Source organism: Anabrus simplex, chromosome 8 (genome assembly GCF_040414725.1).
Source record: "Anabrus simplex isolate iqAnaSimp1 chromosome 8, ASM4041472v1, whole genome shotgun sequence".
NCBI lineage: Eukaryota > Metazoa > Arthropoda > Insecta > Orthoptera > Tettigoniidae > Anabrus > Anabrus simplex.
The window spans coordinates 123563271-123583703 of NC_090272.1; the positions used below are offsets into that span (position 1 = coordinate 123563271).

At 39.2% G+C, this 20433-nt stretch overlaps 1 protein-coding gene across 1 annotated transcript in view; it reads right to left on the reverse strand.

Annotated features, from left to right (window-relative positions):
* nvd (neverland) overlaps positions 1–20433 on the reverse strand; it is an 87097-nt gene that overhangs the window by 37574 nt on the left and 29090 nt on the right. Inside the window, exons 2-3 of the mRNA XM_067152442.2 lie at positions 9223–9386; positions 5418–5598 (exon numbers count right to left, since the gene is read on the reverse strand). Of these exons, the coding sequence (XP_067008543.1) occupies positions 5418–5598; positions 9223–9381 (340 nt within the window). The 5' untranslated portion in view covers positions 9382–9386. The remainder of the gene's footprint in view (positions 1–5417; positions 5599–9222; positions 9387–20433) is intronic.

Genomic DNA, 20433 nt, shown 5'->3' on the forward strand with positions numbered 1-20433 from the left:
TGTAAAAGGTGACGAGAATCTAATTGTGATGGGAGACTGGAATGCAGTGGTAGGCTAAGGAAGAGAAGGTAATACAGTAGGAGAATTCGAATTGGGACAAAGGAACGAAAGAGGAAGTCGGCTGGTTGAATTCTGCACTGATCATAATTTAGTCCTTGCCAATACTTGGTTCAAACACCACAAACGACGGCTTTATACGTGGACGAGACCTGGAGACACTGGAAGGTATCAAATAGACTTCATTATGATTAGGCAGAGATTCAGAAACCAGGTGTTGGATTGCAAAACTTTCCCCAGGAGCAGACGCGGACTCTGACCACAACTTGTTGGTCATGAAATGCCATCTGAAGTTGAAGAAATTGAAGAAGGGAAAGAATGCAAAAGATGAGATATAGACAAGTTGAAAGAAAAGAGTGTGAGGGATTGTTACAAGGAACAAATTGCACAAGGGCTAAATGAAAAGGCTGAAGGAAACACAATAGAGGAAGAGTGGATAGTCATGAAAAATGAAGTCAGTAGGGCTGCTGAAGAAATGTTAGGAAGGAAAAAAAGATCAACTAAGAATCAGTGGATAACTCAGGAGATACTAGACCTGATTGATGAACGACGAAAATACAATAATGTTAGAAATGAAGAGGGCAGAAAAGAATACAGACGATTAAAGAATCAAGTGGATAGAAAGTGCAAGGTAGCTAAAGAAGAATGGCTGAAGGAGAAGTGTAAGGATGTCGAAGGTTGTATGGTCCTGGGAAAGTTAGATGCTGCATACAGGAAAATCAAGGAAACCTTTGGAGAAAGGAAATCTAGGTGTATGAATATTACGAGCTCATATAGAAAGCCACTTCTAGGGAAAGAAAACAAAGCAGAAAGATGGCAAAAACATATCCTACAATTGTATCAAGTTAAAGATGTAGATAATTTGGTTCTGGAACAAGAAGAGGCTGAGCAACCTAAATAGGAACAAGGCACCTGGAATTGATAATATTCCCTCTGAATTACTGACTGCCTTAGGAGAAACCAGCATGACAAGGTTATTCCATTTAATGTGTAAGATATATGTAAGAGGAGAAGTCCCATCCAATTTTCGGCAGAATGTTGTTATATCTATTCCCAAGAAAGCCGGTGCTGACAGGTGAAAACTACCGCACCATTAGTTTAGTATCTCATGCCTGCAAAATTTTAACACGTATTATTTACAGAAGAATGGAAAAACAAGTTGAAGTTGAGTTGGGAGAAGATCAATTTGGCTTCAGAAGAAATGTAGGAACACGTGAAGCAATTTTGACTTTACGTCTGATCTTAGAGGATCGAATCAAGAAGGACAAGCCCGCGTACATGGCATTCGTAGATCTAGAAAAGGCATTCGATAATGTTGATTGGACCAAGCTATTTAAGATTCTGAAGGTGATTGGGATCAGATACTGAGAACGAAGAATTATCTACAATCTGTATAAAAGTCAGTCTGCAGTGATAAGAATCGAGGGCTTTGAAAAATAAGCAGCAATCCAGAAAGGAGTGAGACAAGCCTGGAGTTTGTACCCCCTCCTTTTCAATGTTTACATAGAACAGGCAGTAAAGGAAATCAAAGAGGAATTTGGAAAGGGAATCACAATCCAAGGAGACGAAATCAAAACTTGAGATTTGCCGATGATATTGTTATTTTATCTGAGACTGAAGAACATCTCGAGAAGCTGCTGAATGATATGGACGAAGTCTTGGGTAAGGAGTATAAGATGAAAATAAATAAGTCCAAAACATAAGTAATGGAGTGCAGTCGAACGAAGGCAGGTGATGCAGGAAATATTAGATTAGGAAATGAAGTCTGAAAGGAAGTAGGTGGATATTGTTACTTGGGTAGTAAAATAACTAACGATGGCAGAAGTAAGGTGGACATAAAATGCAGACTAGCACAAGCAAGGAAGAGCTTTCTTAAGGAAAGTAATTTGCTCACTTCAAACATTGATATAGGAATTAGAAAGATTTTTTGAAGACTTTTATGTGGAGCGTGGCATTGTGTGGAAGTGAATCATGGACGATAAATAGCTCAGAAAGAAAGAGAATAGAAGCTTTTGAAATGTGGTGTTACAGAAGAGTGCTGAAGGTGAGATGGATAGATCGAATCGCGAATGAAGAGATACTGAATCGAATTGGTGAGAGGAGATCGATTTGGCTAAATTTGACAAGAAGAAGAGATAGAATGATAGGACACATCTTAAGTCACCAAGGACTTGTTCAGTTGTTGTTGTTGTTGTTGTTTTTTTTTTTTTCGTAAAGGTAGATTATTAAAATCAATCAAAGGGAATTATGTTGACAATTGGGCTTCAGTAAGAATTGATGGCAGAATGAGTTCTTGGTTTAGGGTACTTACAGGGGCTAGACAAGGCTGTAATCTTTCACCTTTGCTGTTCGTAGTTTACATGGATCATCTGATGAAAGGTATAAAATGTCAGGGAGGGATTCAGTTAGGTGGAAATGTAGTAAGCAGTCTGGCCTATGCTGACGACTTTGTCTTAATGGCAGATTGATGTCAGAAGGTAAGAAATTCAACAGAATTGAATGTCAGATTGGTGATACAAAGCTAGAACAGGTCGATAATTTCAAATATTTAGGTTCTGTGTTCTCCCAGGATGGTAATATAGTAAGTGAGATTGAATGAAGGTGTCGTAAAGCTAATGCAGTGAGCTCGCAGTTGCGATAAACAGTATTCTGAAAGAAGGAAGTCAGCTCCCAGACTAAACTATCTTTACATCGGTCTGTTTTCAGACCAACTTTGCTTTACGGGAGCGAAAGCTGGGTGGTCTCAGGATATCTTATTCATAAGTTAGAAGTAACAGACATGAAAGTAGCGAGAATGATTGCTGTTACAAACAGGTGGGAACAATGGGAGGAGGGTACTCGGAATTAGGAGATAAAGGCTAAGTTAGGAATGAACTCGATGGATGAAGCTGTACTCATAAACCGGCTTCGGTGGTGGGATCATGTGAGGCGAATGGAGGAGGAAAGGTTACCTAGGAGAATAATGGACTCTATTATTGAGGGTAAGGGAAGTAGAGGGAGACTAGGGCGGCGATGGTTAGACTCAGTTTCTAATGATCTAAGGATAAGAGGAATAGAAGTAAATGAGGACACAGCACTAGTTGCAAATCGAGGATTTTGGCGACGTTTAGTAAATTCACAGAGGCTTGCAGACTGAACGCTGAAAGGCATAACAGTCTATAATGATAATGTATGTATGTATGTATGTATGTATGTATGTATGTATGTATGTATGTATGTATGTATGTATGTATGTATGCAATTTGCTTTACGTCGCATCGACACAGATAGGTCTTATAGCGACGATGGGACAGGAGAGGGCTAGGAACAGGAAGCGGCCGTGGCCTTAATTAAGGTACAGCCCCAGCATTTTCCTGGTGTTAAAATGGGAAACCACGGAAAACCATCTTCAAGGCTGCCGACAGTGGGGTTCGAACTCACTATATCCCAAATATTGGATACTGGCCGCACTTAAGCGACTGCAGCTATCCAGCTCGGTCAGTTGGTTTTTTGAAGGAAGTGTAGGTGGTAAGAACGGTAGGGGTAGACCAAGGTATGAATATGACGAGCGGATTAGAGCTGATGTAAGATGCAATAGTTACGTAGAAAAGGTTAGCACAGGATAGGTCGGCATGGAGAACTGCATCAAACTAGTCTATGGACTGATGACTCAAACAACAACATTTTGTTCCTTCCGAAATTTTACAAGGTACTGTAATAGTTCTCTCTGAGGAAAGCTACTCGTACGCGAAGAGTCGTGATGAACTGGCGAACTACAAGTTAGATGTGGTAGGTTTTTGTTTGGTTTTGCTCACAAGAGAAGTGCCGTACTCTTCATGCTGAAACTTATGTAGAACCTCTGGTAACATAACCGATGTGCTACGAGAAGGCCACATGAAAAAAAATTGGCTGCCTCTTTCCTCTTTAAGGTTTCAGAATCGTTGCCGAGTTGCTACGTGGCCAAACAGTAACACGGCGCAGCTGGACATCCCTGCCTCACTTGTGAGTGGTGTGAACCTTGACTCTCCGCTCCACGGCTGGCTTGCACAGAGTGAGCACTATGCAATCCATCCTCTAGCGACTAGTATCATTTTCCTATTGCTAATAATAATAATAATGTTATTTGTTTTACGTCCCACTAACTACTTTTTAAGGTCTTCGGAGACGCCGAGGTGCCGGAATTTAGTCCCGCAGGAGTTCTTTTACGCGCCAGTAAATCTACCGACACGGGGCTGTCGTATTTGAGCACCTTCAAATACCACCGGACTGAGCCAGGATCGAACCTGCCAAGTTGGGGTTAGAAGGCCAGCTCCTTAACCGTCTGAGCCACTCAGCCCGGCTTTTCCTATTGCTTATATGCATAATTCAGAGATTTATTTCGGGGCCTTTCAGTGTATAAAGGCAGGTGTTTTTTTTTTTTTTTTTTTTTTTTTTTTTTTTTTTTTTTTTTTTACATGTGGTCTTCTCGTAGCACCCCAGTTATGTCACCAAACTTTCAACGTAGCTTTCGGCATGAATGGAGTATGCTACTCTAGAACTGAGTATTGCACAACTGCCTGTTCAATTTCGTCCTCAGGCACCACGCTCCCAAGCTGGGAACCTCTGGGGTCCCCTCTTCGATGACGATAGTTTTGGGGCAAAATACTACTGGACAACCATCCTCTATTAACACTAATCAAAGGTAAAATGGAAGGGTGAAGGCAATGAAAATAAAGTAATCCTTATGCCTCGCAAATCTAATAACGTCGAGGTCGGAAGAGAACAAGAGTTGACTAAGGGAGGTTGGATAGGAAAGATGAATGTAAGGAGCCTACATTAGAAAGTGAAAACTGTGTCAGACTCAGTTACGGGGACCCATGGTCGCCACCTACGCTCCCAAAGATGAAAGCAACTGGGATTTCCCCTTTGAGTCACCTATTACGACAAGTAAGGAATACCGGGGATGTATTCTACCATCCCCACCTTCAGGGAAATGTTTGAGACAAGAAGAAGAAATACGACACATCCTGAGACACCCAGCACTTGTTTAATTAGTTTATACGGGAAGTGTTGGTGGTAAGAATAGTAGAGGTAGATCACGGCACTAATGTAACAGGCAGATTAGATGTACATAATATAGAATTGTTAGGAAAATTGCATGAAACCAATTTATGGACTGATGACTCAGACAACAATACAGACCGGTGTATAAGAAGAATACGTGTTTATAATACAGAAAGTAAATGAACGGTACTTTGTATATTTATATCAGTTTTACTCGTGATTGTAAAAAAATTGCCTCGCAATTTCCTATATTCGATTTTCTTCCTCCCCATTATTGGCAGGTTATTTCATAGAAACAAAGGGGAGATGCAATTATGCGAGTAAGTATGAATACTGACCTAGTGCGGCGACGTGTCGCACTTGTCCTGGAGCCAACAGGTCCGCCTCCAGCAGCATAAACCAGCCATTAGGATAGACGGGCGGCAGATTTCCCAGCTTCCTTCTTCTTCGGACATCGCGAACTGCTTGGCACTTGCTCTTGCCGCGCGCTTCATGAGAGTAGCTGACATCACTCAGATCCTGCACAGACAAGAAAGTCACTCGGGCTCAGTTCCCGGAACTCAGGAGCTATCCTCAATCTCCCATGGGAAATATTGAAATACACAACCTAACTGTTCGAAGGCCATAAACAATCGACAACTATTCCATTTTACGTAATAATTAAGCAGGGAAGTTTTTGAAAAGCACAACAATGCTGACTATATTGTTTAGACTGATGAATTAACCGTTCAGATAAACAGGCTTTATATATACCAGGTGGCCCTTCAACCCCTTACTATCTACTTATACGTGTCCCGCATGCACTAATGATGAATGGGATGCCTAACCGCTGGTTTGCAGAGGAGAGCTACAACGGTGCTGTCACACGTTGTCACAAATAGCAGTCATTTTACTACACACGTTCTGTAACAGGGTGCACTTGTAAACACGCCAAAGATGCAGAAAGTAATTTAAACACGTACAGACATCCACTCTAACGGCTGCAACGTTTTGAGTGTTTCGTACATTTATTTATTACAAATAAAAGACAAATATTATATGCATAATAAATTTTATTCTATAGAACGTGGTACACTTAGAAAGTGGGTAATAACTCGGTGTGCTATATAGGTCTGTGATATGAGAAATAAGAGACACAATTTAAGACGTCAATCTTTTACCATTATTAAATTTATTATTCTATACGACTGACCACTAAGCACTCACAACGACAGATAACCTCCAACTGAGCGGGCGAGTCAACACAGCACCATTTCATAACAGAGTATCAATCAATCAATCAATCAATCAATCAATCAATCAATCAATCAATCAATCAATCAATCAATCAATCAGTCAATCAATCAATCAATCAATCAATCAATCAATCAATCAATCAATCAATCAATCAATCAATCAATCAATCAATCAATCAATCAATCAATCAATCAATCAATCACTACTGATCTGTATTTAAGGCAGTCGCCCAGGTGGCAGATTCCCTATCTGTTGTTTTCCTAGCCTTTTCTTAAATGATTGGAAAGAAATTGGAAATTTATTCAACATCTCCCTTGGTACGTTATTCCAATCCCTAACTCCCCTTCTATAAACGAATATTTGACCCAATTTGTCCCCTTGAATTCCAGCTTTATCTTCATATTGTGATCTCTCCTACTTTTAAAGACACCGCTCAAACTTATTCGTCTACTGATGTAATTCCACGCCATCTCCACGTTGACAGCTCGAAACATACCACTTAGTCGAGCAGCTCGTCTCCTTTCTCGAAGTCTTCCCAGCCCAAACTTTGCAACATTTTGTAATGCTACTCTTTTGTCGGAAATCGCCCAGAACAAATCGAGCTGCTTTTCTTTGTATTTTTCCAGTTAATGAATCAAGTAATCCTGGTGAGGGTCTCAAACATCCTTACTACAAACCTTAAATAATCTCATAACCATGTGCAGAGATCTGTACCCTTTATTTACAATCATATTTGTGTGACTACCCCAATGAAGATATTTCCTTATATTAACACCTAGGTACTTACAATGATCCCCGAAAGGAACTTTCACCCCATCAACGCAGTAAGTAAAACTGAGAGGACTTTTCCCATTTGTGAAACTCACAACCTGCTTTTAACCCCATCAACGCTTGTGACGTCACATATTTAGCACACATTTTTCCTTACTTTGAAGCGCTATTTCATGAAAACTACGTTTCAGATCTTCCATTTATGCAACAGGTAGCCTCCTCTTTTATCTGCCAATTGAGACATTAAACATAATGGTAAGTTAAATAGCCTTGACGATGTACGTAGGTGGTTTGAAGAGCTCTCGGAATGTACTAGAATTATCTTACCTCAGTGGAACTGCTTTTATTTTTCAACATAGTGTCCCTGTAGACTAATGCATTTGGTCCAGCGATGTTCCAATGCCTTGATCCCAGCTCGAAAATGAGATTCCTCTAGGCCTGCAAAATACCTCTCCAGTTCGGCTGTCAGTTCTTCCCTTGTAGAAAATCTCCGTCCACCGAGGAAAATTTTCAGCTTGGGGAATAGATGAAAGTCTGATGGTGCCAAATGAGGTGAATAAGGTGGATGTGGCAACAATTCGTACCCCAGTTCATGAAGTTTTGCCATGGCAATAACACTTATGTGCGGCAGAGCGTTGTCCTGATGAAAGATGACGTTTTTCCTTTTTCTGTAGTTGGTCTAGGAGGTTTGCGTAGTATTGCCCCGTAATTGTTTGGCCAGTAGGAAGATAATCTATCAGCAGAATGCCTTTGCTTTCTTTGGTGGTGGTGAATCAGCATGTTTCCACTGCTTTGACTGCTGTTTTGTCTCTGGGGTATAGTAGTGGACCCAAGTTTCATCTTTAGTCAAATACTGGCGCAAAAAATCTTGTTGGTTGCACTGAAAACGGGCCAGACTTTGTTCGGACATTTCCAATCTGGTGCGTTTATTGTCCAATGTCAAGAGCATACCCAATTCTTCGGTTAAAATATAATATACCCGTTCAGAAGACATCCCTACAGCTTCAGCAATCTCCCGCACTTTCAGTCGACGATCCTCCATGACCATTTTATGCACTTTTGCGATAAATTCTGGGGTCGTAACACTTTTTGGCCGTCAACTACGCGGATCATCATCCAAGCTCTCCCGACCAAATTTAAACTCGCAGCAGAGTCCCCCAGTGTGTTCTGAAAGTCGGCATGAATTTCCTTTGCTTTCATACCTTTCTTTACAAAGTATTTAATCACTGCTCGAATCTCAGTTTTTTCCATTGTCACAAATCATTACGCGGGAACAACAACAAAGAGTCGTCACTACCACACTCCTGCATATAGAGCACTGACGCGCCATGTGTTCACTCACAAATGATGTGTGATTATTGCGCGGGAACCTCGTTGCTCTAGCACTGACATCTAGTGGTGATTCCGAGAATTTTTCAAACCGTCCTCGTACGTGTTCTATTCAAACACTAAAAGCGTCTTAAAATATTTGCATGTTCAGGTTGTCGAGGAACGTACAGTAAGTCTACGTTAAAAGTTGCATGTATGTGCCTTGAACGATGCCATTAGCTCTTAACTACAACCCTGTTCGGTGAAATACGTGTATAGAAGGCAGGCGGCTATATGGAAACTCCTGCGCATTCCGTCTGCGAGCTTCGGCTGCATTCCGACCAGATTCTCAATTCATTAAAATCATGTCTGTGTCATCATCGTTACTGAACACACCAGCCATTGCCAATATGTCGACAGCAAGTGTAGTGCTACTCTACCAAGTACCAGCCTATTACTGATCGTTCGAAAACGAGGCTTACTAACGCAAGGGGCGCATTTGACGGGCAGCCCTGAGAAACATGCAGCAAGCGGCCGTCCGGTTGTTACCTCTCCATATTCTGGCGTAAATAACCTGCAGGCAGTAATAACCCCTGCGAAAATCAGTTATTAGGCATCCCATTCGTCATTAGTGCATGCAGGACACTTATAAATAGAAAGTGTGGCGCTGACGGGCCACCTGATACATTGTCGTGTGAAAAAGGTAAACTTTACACCGTGTCCTCAGAAGAGAAACTCAGAATTGGAATTTTCATCTTTTGACATTCTACAATTAAAAAATGTTTACGATTAAAATCGCTATTGTTTTGTTATGAGAGAAGAACTCACCCGCTTCCAATTGAGCGGTAGTACGAGGTAGTAATACGAAAGTGACACTATCAGCAGCGAGATGAGAAGTTTCAGCCATCCCATCGGACCCAGGGAACATAGCCAAATGATTGGAGGTAACTGTATCAACGCCTCGACGATAACCCACCATTCCATCATGTTGTCTGTAAACATACGAGAAAAGAAAAACATTGGTAACGTAATTTTATTTCTTATTAATCACCATATACAAAGAATAAATGGAACCTATACGAAGCACTTCAAGTACAATTAATAACAGACAGAGACCAGAAACCTTATTTATTATCGTAAAAAAACAGAATTTCTGGTTTGCAAAGAACGCCATTCTTCAGTCGTACGTTCTGACAGACACTTGGTAATAGAAACCACTAAGATAAGCATATATTACTCTATTTCTATTTCTCCTCTGTAAATTTTTCCTATTCAATCATGGTCTCTTTCACACGTGAAATAGCAAGAAGAACTATAATCACGGACAATACAGACAGCTGCAGAATGCTCTTAAAATTTAAGAATTTAATTTCTCCTTGATGAGGTGAGTAGTTAAAATGGCCAGGTGCATGCCTCCTGTGGTCAATGTTGTGGCACTGAATTTCAGCTCAGTCGGTTGTCATTGCCATTAAAGAGTGCTCCAATGCGGCGAGAGATCTATCTATCTGTCTATCTATCCGTCCCTGCCTGAAAAGCGAGGCGGTAACGCCCAGTCTCTGGGAAAGAGAGGAGCTGGTTTTGAAGGAATGATGGAAGCAGTTGGGCAAGGTACGAATTTTGAATTCAGAGGCGGGGGGGGGGGGGGGAATAATAATGATGTTATTTTTTTATGCCCCACTAAATACTTTTGAGGGTTTTCGGAGACTGAGTGGGAATAACCTCTTGGTTGCTGGATTTTTATGGGACTGGCAATAATATACTACAAGGAGATGCGTCCTTTTGGCTAACCAACTTATTTTTTACCCTTCATAATTTTGTTTATAGCATGAGACGTGCTTACTGTACAATAAATGGTACCTGTTTGGATGAATGGACCAATTTATATTGGAAAAGAAAAACTGACCTATTATAGTTAGATATTATATTAATTATTAATCAATGTACAACGTGCAGCTACATTCAGCCTTTTCCACTCGTATTGTTAACATACGAAGCAACACTAATGAAAACTGATAGAAACATACCGGTAACAAAAACAGATAACAACTCAAACTGTCAACACACAAAAGAATAAAGATTAACAATGATAAAACACAACTCTTCAATAACAAACGTAGAAAACTAAAATAGGTTCAGATCGAAAGCTGTAGGAACGTTCGGTTCGTTGTACTGTGCTACGATGTTACGTGAATTGTTTTCATTTGGTAGCTCATGTTATCTGGAGAGGCTGTTTAGTCGCAGTAATGGTGTGCTTAGTTTTCCCGGAAGAATGTGAGTTCGATTCCTTCTCAGGAAGTCGAAAAATTTGGAAGAGAGATTCCCACTAAAGGAGAGGTATATGGCCTGTGGTTCACTCAGTCTGCACCGAAAATGAGTACCGTACTAGGTTAATACCTGAGGGCAAAGGCGGTCGGCATACACATAACCAAGGGAACCGTTTGGATTGGACAAGACAAATTTGAATGAAACTTGGGTGAATAATCAGTTAACATAATAATAATAATAATAATAATAATAATAATAATAATAATAATAATAATAATAATAATAATAATAATAATAATAATAATAATAATAATAATAATAATAATAATTTTGACTTCATTATTTGCTAAGATAACTGGGTGGTTCGGAAAAGTTACCTAGTTCATGAGGACGCAGAGTGACCTTGCATATGCACTGTAGAGATTTATTTATTTATTTATTTATTTATTTATTTATTTATTTATTTATTTATTTATTTATTTATTTATTTATTTATTTATTAGACTCAAGATCTATGGGTTTGCTGGCTGACATAGAATACCGCAAAATCAACGTTTCTAGAGAAACCACACAAACCGTTAAAGAGAACAATTACATCAATACAATCAACAAACACATGCAGGCTACAAATACAGTACTTACTATGTACACCATACAGATAGTATCGCAGTGTGGAAACATAATATTTAATGATGCACGTCACGATTTCGTCTTTGAGTTTTTTTGTCTAATCTATATTTCTGCCACCAGGTTACAAATGATGTCAGAAGTGCACCCCTCGCGTCACAACTATCTGTCTTAGATTATATGACTGAAGGAGTTGGCTATATTTTAAAGTTACATAAAACACTTTAAACCGAAAATGAGAAAATAGGCCTTAAAACGTGCAGATTTCAAGTCTATGTTCCCTGAAAATAAACAGAGTTCTGAGAACCAATATAATTTCGAAGAGGATTCAGCACTTAGCGCCGTATTCACCAACGCGAGGAAAAAATGTTATCTTTGTTTAATGCTAAGAACACCGAGATAAGAGTTAAGTTTGTATTCACCAACAACATTATCTCGAATAATGGGTATTATATCAGTTTAGAATTTTACCGGAGAAAGGTTGGCCGGTAAAACGGGAAAACTTAGGTAATAACCTTTCAAGATGGCAGCTCGTAGACGGCTGGAATATTTAACTGAACGAGAATCACAGCGACGAGGAATATAACCAAGATTGTGTAATAAAACTGAGTAGGTGGATAAGAAAATTGCGCCACATACTTTGAGGACTTCTAAGCCACTGATTTTGAAACACATTTTAGGTTGTAGACATGATAATAAACTTTTGGGATTGTGTGATGTTTGAAAACAAGGCGAAAATTGTTTTCAATTGCCAGAGAACTTTGCGCCGCGTCTTCAAAAGAAAATCTTGTCTGTTCACGAGAAAGACTTCTCTAATAATTCTCTAATATTCCCTGATATATAATATAATATAATATAATATAATATAATATAATATAATATAATATAATATAATATAATATAATATAATATAATATAATATAATATAATATAATATAATATAATATAATATAATATAATATAATATAATATAATATAATATAATATAATATAATATAATATAATATAATATAATATAATATAATTACGGGCCGTGAAAGCATAAATCTAAGTACATGTTAGGTTGTCTAAAGCTTCCACACTGTCAGTATTATCCACGAACGAACATAACCTGGAATTCTCGATTATAGCTTATATCGTATATGGTACACGACTGGATGATTTTTTAATCAAGAACTGCCTTATTTTTTAAGTGAAATAAGTTATACAATATGAGGGCTATAATTTTTTTCTTATTCTCTATTAGCATGTACCCGCAGCTTCGCCCGCGTTTATTAATTCAACAGTTACCTAGATGTTTTTAAAGCATTTATTTAAAAGCAAAATTTAAAGAACATTATATGTTTTTACATCGTTTTTACATAAATCGGATGTATTACATTATTTTTAATTATTGTTATATTCAATGCTTAAGAAACCGGGTTGATGGGTGGTAGAAATAATATTGAAATAATATAAAAGACCATAGGCCTATCGTAACAACTTGTTTTCCTATAGAGTGTCCAGGTAAACTATATTAAGTGTCCTTCCACTTGAAGCTAAGGAGCACAGAGTGTATGCCTTTCCACCTTTTTGAGTTGACCATGGGAGAAGCACGCTTTTCGAAGATGGAGTGCTATAACTTAAAGCGATTGTCGTAAGGTTCAAATTCACATTGAAACGAAAACTTAGGTTTGGTAAACCGAGATATTAAATTCTATGATGAATACAGAAGTGGGCGTTATCCGAGATAATGTCATTCTCCGAGTTTTGGAAATCTGAGGTAACAGCCACTGACGTTGGTGAATAAAGCCTTAGACTGTAAAATGTAAATTTATGTTCATACCTATTTACAATCTAATGATTAAATATTGATTTCACAATATTCATTCCACGATAATTACAGTATATACGACTAGAGAATAAGCACCCTTCTCACCTGCCTTCAGCGCCATCTTTAGCAGTGTTCCGTGTGCTGAGCCATGGTGAAATGTCTCGCTAATGGCGGACTCGACCATCTTATATACCCTCGCAACGAGACAGGTAGTACGCAATATAGAGGCCGGATGCTGCGAGAGGTCAGAGGTGATTGGTCCCGCCGCGCCGACGATAACACCGTTACAATATTCGCTAATCTTAACACATGAATGATTCACTTATCTTGGCTTCCTTGGCTTTTAAAACCTTGACCACTCTCACAGCTGACCAAAGTGAATGGTTTTGCAAACGAAGTGGACATCAGGTACACAACATGTTTCAAGAACCTTAGAGCCAAACAATGATGGGGAAAGTACAAGAAAAAAGTCATTGGTCTGAATTACAGTTACCTGACACATATTTTACTTAATTACAACTACAAACTACTTTTTCAACAAGTTATAATCAGTAAAATTACAATCACAATTACTTCATAAAACGCCAGTTAAGGAAACCACTGCCCTTTTTCCCCATGGTGCTGGAATAATACAGATGTATGCAAGGAAAATATATCACTTTATTTTGTGTTACCGTCTTACTAATTAACGGTGTATAACTTTTATACAAAGTTTATATACCGTTTATGTGAAATTTCTTACTAATAAACCGTGTATAAGTCTCCTGTGTATACATCTGTTATAGTTATTCAATGAATTGCTTATACAGACCAGGACCCTTGTATAAGCGTTGTATAGCAGCGATTAGCGGAAAAAGAAACGAGTGAGCAGTTTATTTTTGTGGTATTTACTGTCTGAAGTAATATAATCGTGGTGAAATATTCGACTTATCCATTTAACATTCAACACACATTGAAAGAATGGACGTTAACGTTGATGATCTTCACGATCAATCAATCAATCAATCAATCAATACTGATCTGCATTTAGGGCAGTCGCCCAGGTGGCAGATTCCCTATCTGTTGCTTTCCTAGCCTTTTCCTAAATGATTTCAGAGAAATTGGAAATTTATTGAACGTCTCCCTTGGTAAGTTATTCCAATCCCTAACTCCCCTTCCTATAAATGAATATTTTCCCCAGTTTGTCCTCTTGAATTCCAACTTCATCTTCATATTGTGATCTTTCCTACTTTTATAAACGCCACTCAAACTTATTCGTCTACTAATGTCACTCCACGCCATCTCTCTGGTGACAGCTCGGAACATACCACTTAGTCGAGCAGCTCTTCTTCTTTCTCTCAATTCTTCCCAGCCCAAACTTTGCAACATTTTTGTAAGGCTACTCTTTTGTCGGAAATCACCCAGAACAAATCGAGCTGCTTTTCTTTGGATTTTTTCCAGTTCTTGAATCAGGTAATCCTGGTGAGGGTCCCATACACTGGAACCATACTCTAGTTGGGGTCTTACCAGAGACTTATATGCCCTCTCCTTTACATCCTTACTACAATCCCTAAACACCCTCATAACCATGTGCAGAGATCTGTACCCTTTATTTACAATCCCATTTATGTGATTACCCCAATGAAGATCTTTCCTTATATTAACACCTAGATACTTACAATGATCCCCAAAAGGAACATTCATCCCATCAACGCAGTAATTAAAACTGAGAGGACTTTTCCTATTTGTGAATCTCATAACCTGACTTTTAACCCCGTTTATCAACATACCATTGCCTGCTGTCCATCTCACAACATTTTCGAGGTCACGTTGCAGTTGCTCACAATCTTGTAACTTATTTATCACTCTATAGAGAATAACATCATCCGCAAAAAGCCTTACCTCCGATTCCACTCCTTTACTCATATCATTTATATATATAAGAAAACATAAAGGTCCGATAATACTGCCTTGAGGAATTCCCCTCTTAATTATTACAGGGTCAGATAAAGCTTCACCTACTCTAATTATCTGAGATCTATTTTAAACATAGAAGACATACACCATTTAGAGGTTATGGAGGCTAGACATCTTCGTAAAGTAAAAACACTTTAAAGAGACGGAATGACAATGAAAAGCTATAAAAGAAATGATGGTTGGGCGTATTTTTGTATAGCCTAATAATGTGTTACTGCTTAATAGACTTTTGAAATTGCGAGTTTATTATACATTACCTGCATCTACAAAGATCTTTCTCAAATTTGAGTATAAAAAGGAACATATTCCTTGACATAAAAACATTGTATAATATGAAAACCGTACGTAATATTATTTCCATACTTTGTAGTTGAATACGCAGATTTTTAAATGTATAAATGCCTAATAGAAACTTTTTTGATCAAACCTTTCTTTTAGATGCAAAACTTTTTTTTTCCTTTCTCCTGAAAAGTAAGGATTTTGTAATGTATACCCTTTTCAACTCACCGATTCAATTACAATTGCCTACGTTTTCCGTACTATCCCAGTTAGGAGCTCTTGTTCTTTTCTTAAGCTTTTCCATTTCTTTCGTGGCGTTCATTACCCAAGCAAGCTGGAATTCAAGAGGACAAACTGGGACAAATATTCGTTTATAGGCAGGGGAGTTAGGGATTGGAATAACTTACCAAGAGAGATGTTCAATAAATTTCCAATTTCTTTGCGATCATTTAAGAAAATGGTAGGGAAACAACAGATAGGGAAACTGCAATCTGGGCGACTGCCCTGAATGCAGATCAATATTGATTGATTGATTGATTGATTGATTGATTGATTGATTGATTGATTGATTGATATCAATATAAGACAATTCCCAGCTGTCTCATTTTGTGTTGCCACTGCCTTTTCGATATGCCGTGCTACTGCGCGACTTTCCGGAAAGTTCTGCTCGTAGATAACAGCAGAGGCGATCATAAAGGCGGTTTAACTAGAAGTTTAACTAGAGATTAATTTTACTCCCCCTCATGTACCGTTTAAACTGAAGTTTAAGAATACATAACCTTACAACATAACAGAACGAACTGACCTCGAAGATTTTTGAGGTGTTTGAAGAAATACTAAGCGATGATGAAGAAGTGGTTCAAATCATTGAACGACCACGGGCACCACGAGTTTTTCGAGCAAGGGCACGTCACTTTCATATATGGAATGAAACAGAATTTTTAAATAGGTTTAGGCTTACAAAGCAGACTGTCATAACTCTATTTCAGCAAATTGGTGCTATAATAAAATATGCGATGAAAAGGTAAGAAAGTAACAATGACTTTTTGAACTGTTTTAATATCAAAAGTGTAAATTTTAGAAAATAAAGTAACTTCCTTCTATTTTAGAAATCATGCTGTAGAACCTCTCAGTCAGCTACTAATAGCATTGCGGTTTTATGCCTCCGGTAGTGTGTTTATTACAATGGGAGATTTCGGAAAACTTCATAAGGCCACTGCTTCACGGACTATATAAATATTTCTGTACTAATTACACAAGCAATTCTATTTCCTTACAAGTAAAATTTGGACAACGTTTATTGTTTTTATCCGCCATTTGATCTACAAGAAGTAAACAAAACATTATCGATAGTCATCTTTTCTTGCAAGTCACTGCAAAACATTATCGACAGTCATCATTTCTCGCAAGTCACTGCTACCAAGATCGTATATTTCCTTCTTCACCTCTGTTTAACTTAGGCCGGCCATTATAAGACTCAACATCTGTTTGAAATAGAATGTAAATGAAAATGAAATGGGGTAAGGCTTTTAGTACCGGGAGTGTCCGAGGACATGTTCGGCTCGCCAGGGGCAGGTCTTCGATTTGACACCCGTAGGAGACCTGCGCGTCATGATGAGGATGAAATGAGGATGAAGACGACACATACACCCAGCCCCCGTGCCAGAGAAATTAACCAATGGTGGTAAAATTCCCGATCCTGCCGGGAATCGAACGCGGGACCCCTGTGATCAAAGGTCAGCACGCTAAGCATTTAGCCATGGAGCCGGACAGAGTTTTAATAAAACTTGTCTTAAAATTCAGACCATACAGTCCCATAACTAATACTGCCTATGAAGGACTGTTCACCTGCCAACAAGACTGCCGACCAGCAAGGTGGCCTGTAGATAGTAGATCGTCACTGCTCTACTTCGAGTATAATCAGGATACAGATATGTTGACATAGTGGAAAGTTTGTCAACCAATTCTACTTGTGAAAGCAGTTCTCTGATAATCAGAATGCGGCGCGATGGTGACGAATTAATCAACCTTTCACCGGCCCTTGCCGTGAAAACGGAGTTATTTCCGGCTGTAGCTATTGCGTCTTGTAGAGCACTCACGAGTTTTCTTCAGAGTTTAGTTTGTGTTCCGGAGAATCATTTGGTGACTCTCGGAGCAATAAGATCTTCGTGTGTCTCCCTGTCTGCAAATTATACAAAACAGACTGTCATTTCCGATGTTTGCAGTAGTTTTGACCAGTGCTATGAATATTGTAGTTCTTTGCTATAAAGAAAAAAAATGATCAAGGAGAACAAAAATAAGTTAACATAGGAAATAATACTATACACTGTTGCCAAATGAACATGTTCTCAAATCTCGACTTTATCGGAATTAAATATTATGAATTGTGAGGTAATTAACGTAATTTAACTGTAGGGTGTTTACCTAAACACTTGTCGAAATGAAAATGAATTACGGCGAAATCTTCAATATAACGATAAATCCCTCTACAACGATACTTTTCTCTGGTCCTCTCGCTATGGTTGCGTCGATATTTCACTGAAATAATTCACAGACAATCTTATCGCACTGGTGTCATAAGGCCGCGGGGGGAGGCTGCACCGCGAAGTTCTGATTTCGAATAGTTCAGCACGCTTCGAACCACTTATTTCAAGGGCTTCTGTTCTCTTGCTTTCTGTGCCAGTCATCGTCTATGTTTCACCTCCACACAATGCCATTCCTCACACCAAAGTATTCAAGAAGATAGTTCCAATACGCATGTGCAGGGTGGTCGGAAACAACGTGAACTGGGTATATGAGCGTTAGAGGGTTGGCCATACTGATAAATAATTTGAAAGAAATAATTCGATATCTCGCACCGTTGTCATTTTATCAGTTGCTGAAGTTAGCCAATCAGATCGCTTCGCGGGCGAATTCAAACGGGCTTTGATCGGCGGTGTTGCTAAATGTGTACGTGACTTAAGAACGGCTTCAGAGTCATGCCGATAAATCAGCCTCAAACACACCGTCGGTTTCAGGCAGTGACACAGTAGCTACTTGCTTTGGCGTGAACATGTCAACTCCGAGCTCTGTATTCAAATCCCTCCACTGGCGAAGTTTTATTCTTCGACTGGTGCTCTCATGCCAGTCTTAGGACACGTACAGATTTAGCAACATTGCATCGGAAAGCCCATTTGAATTCGCCCACGAAGTGATCTGCTTAGCTAACTCCAGTAGCTGATAAAATGACAGCTGGGCGAGATATTGAATTATTGCTTTCAAATTATTTATCAGCGTGACCAATCCTTTAACGCTGATATTCCAGCTTCACGCTGTTTCCGACCACCGTGTATATTTGATGTGAGTAAACATATTTTCTCAAGAAAAGCCTTTCTTACTTCTACATTTCATATCCTTCTTACTTCTGTCATCATTGGTTATTCGATCACTTAAGTAACAATATCTATCTACTTTATACATACTGTTACGTGCCAGCCCCGTGGTAGCCCCTTTCGGTACTTCCAGGAAGGGGCGAGTGACTCACACGACCTGGGATCTCCCAGCCGGCTTGTAGGGTGGGGCCAGCCTTTCCGCGTATTGTTCTCGTCGGCCGACTTACCTGTGAGTTTCTTGGAGATTCAACGGGAATGTTCTGCCTTTAGTCACCTCGCGAAATTTCTGGCTCAAATCAGCCGAGCTATAAAAAGGGAGGCCAGCCGCGGACAGACAGTCAGTCAGTGCTGGACTCGGAGTGACAGTTGGGATCCGAGGTGGAGTCGGCGTGAGACTCTGTGTGTTGGGGTTCGGTGGCGACAGAGATGTTGGCTGTCGCTAGTCTCCCACCGAGAGACTGAGGCTCAGTGAGGGAAGCCGCTATCGCGAGTGTGAAGGTAAATGGAACTGTGTTAATGTTCGCTGTTGTATCGTCCTGCTGTTGAATACTGTTGAGCTGTTTAGTTGTTCACTGCATGTGACTCTGTGAATTACTCGACTATCTGTGGAATCGAACCAACGAACAATCATCGTGTGTTGTGTAGCCAGTGACACTGTGTTCAAATCCAGTGGTCTACACACAGCTGCTGACTGAACTTGGGGAAGTGAAAGTGAGGATTAGCCGTCCCCAGGTAACAACGGACCGGACCACCGCGGTGCTATAAGGAAGAGCGACTTGTGAATAGATTTGTAATTAGTAAGTGTGGCCATTCATAACTGGTTACAAATGTGTGTATTTAAATACAGTATGTGTGTGTGCATTTATTAGGTCATACTGAAATAAATTCAAGTGATGAAACAGATACATACCGTACATACATACATACATACATACATACATACATACATACATACATACATACATACATACATACATACATACATACATGACATAAGTACAAACAAACATATATACATCATCATTATAGACAGTTATGCCTTTCAGCGTTCAGTCTGCAAACCTCTGAGTAATTTACTAAACTTCGCCACAATCCTCTATTTGCAACCAGTGCTGTGGCTTCATTTACTTCTATACCTCTTATCTTTAAATCGTTAGAAACTGAGTCTAACCATCGTCGTCTTGGTCTCCCTCTACTTCTCTTACCCCCCACAACAAAGTCCATTATTCTCCTAGGTAACCCATCGTCCTCCATTCGCCTCACATGACCCCACCACCGAAGCCGGTTTATGCGTACAGCTTCATCTATCGAGTTCATTCTTAACTTAACCATTATCTCCTTATTCCGAGTACCCTCCTACCATTGTTCCCAACTATTTGTACCAGCAATTACCCTCGCTACTTTCATGTCTGTTGCTTCTAACTCATGAATAAGATATCCTGAGTCCACCCAGCTTTCACTCCCGTAAAGCAAAGTTGGTCTGAAAAGAGACCGATGTAAAGATCTAGAAAATGTTAAGCAAGCCTCGGACCTGTCTAATTCATTTAAAATAATGTTCTACTCTGATATTCCTGTATCGACTGTATTCCGTAACTTTTGTTGTTTTAGATTTGTAGAATATCATCTTCAAAACAGTAACAGATTTTCGCTTTACATAAACTGTGTTGTTTTATTACATTGCGCAGTTATTTATAATAATAGTTATCAAACGTTTGACTCTATAAAACC